The sequence below is a fragment of the Sphaeroforma arctica genome (assembly GCF_001186125.1).
Source record: "Sphaeroforma arctica JP610 unplaced genomic scaffold supercont1.9403, whole genome shotgun sequence".
NCBI classification, from domain to species: domain Eukaryota; class Ichthyosporea; order Ichthyophonida; genus Sphaeroforma; species Sphaeroforma arctica.
Window position 1 is genome coordinate 1 of NW_014031155.1, and position 991 is coordinate 991.

Consider the following 991-nt stretch of genomic DNA (forward strand, 5'->3'; position numbering starts at 1 on the left):
ATATATATAATAAGTAGAACCGCTCAGTGCATGGGCAGAGCCGAGGAGTCGCTTTCTGCCCGGAGTTGCGGGTCGGGGTCAAGTTGCGGTTGTCTTGGAGAGTCATGCCACTCGCACTCATTCGGTGCTTTCTGGTGCATTTGATTGCCAGTTATTTATATCCTCAGCCGTTGAGTGCATACGTTTTTCTCATCGTTTTTTTATCGCACACTATCCAGATCCGTTCGGTTCTTATTTGCGTCATCAAACGGAATACGTTTTCCCATGGCGTTCACGCATTGGCGGCGTTTAATGAAACACACGACTTTCTCTCCGGCGCAGATCTGCTGACTGTCGAGACGGGCGAACAGGTACTTAAAAGCATCTGTGTTAGTAACCATAGTAACCAGACATTACTTCAACACGCACATGTATTACTAACCATAGTAGCCAGACATTACTTAAACAGCACATGTGTTAGTAACCATAGTAACCAGACATTACTTAAACACGCACATGTGTTAGTAACCATAGTGACCAGACATTACTTAAAACACGCACATGTGTTAGTAACCATAGTAACCAGACATTACTTAAACTGCACATGTGTTAGTAACCATAGCAACCAGATTTTCACGCTTACACGTGTGCTGATCATTGCACCTGTGCAAATGCCGTGTGTCCCTACTTCACGCATGCACGTATGAACGAATACCTCAAGTCTCACCCACAGGCACTCAATTGGTACAGTGCCCACTGTCAGTGTAGAGGGCCGTCTCTCTTTGTGGCACTGTTTGACCATCGCCTGCACCTATGCTTACACACCCCACACTCCCTTTGTATCGGCAACGTCAGCCACCCACCACGCTGTGTGTCATGTACTCAACCGTTGTTTGCTGTGGTGTTGGTCTGTTGTTGCAGGAGTTTCGCTTCCATTTCTCGCCAGATGTGTTCCTGCCATCTTTTTATTCCTCTATTGGGTCTATCAAATGGTCGTTGGCTGCACTGGCCA

The 991-nt window shown here is 46.7% G+C and overlaps 1 protein-coding gene across 1 annotated transcript; it reads right to left on the minus strand.

Moving 5' to 3' along the window:
* Window positions 1–200: 200 nt before the first annotated feature.
* SARC_16968 (hypothetical protein) lies at window positions 201–364 on the minus strand (the record flags this gene model as incomplete). The annotated part of the gene is made up of 1 exon (XM_014288930.1): window positions 201–364. A coding segment is annotated over one exon (164 nt), but the record flags the coding sequence as incomplete, so codon positions are not given.
* Window positions 365–991: the final 627 nt, after the last annotated feature.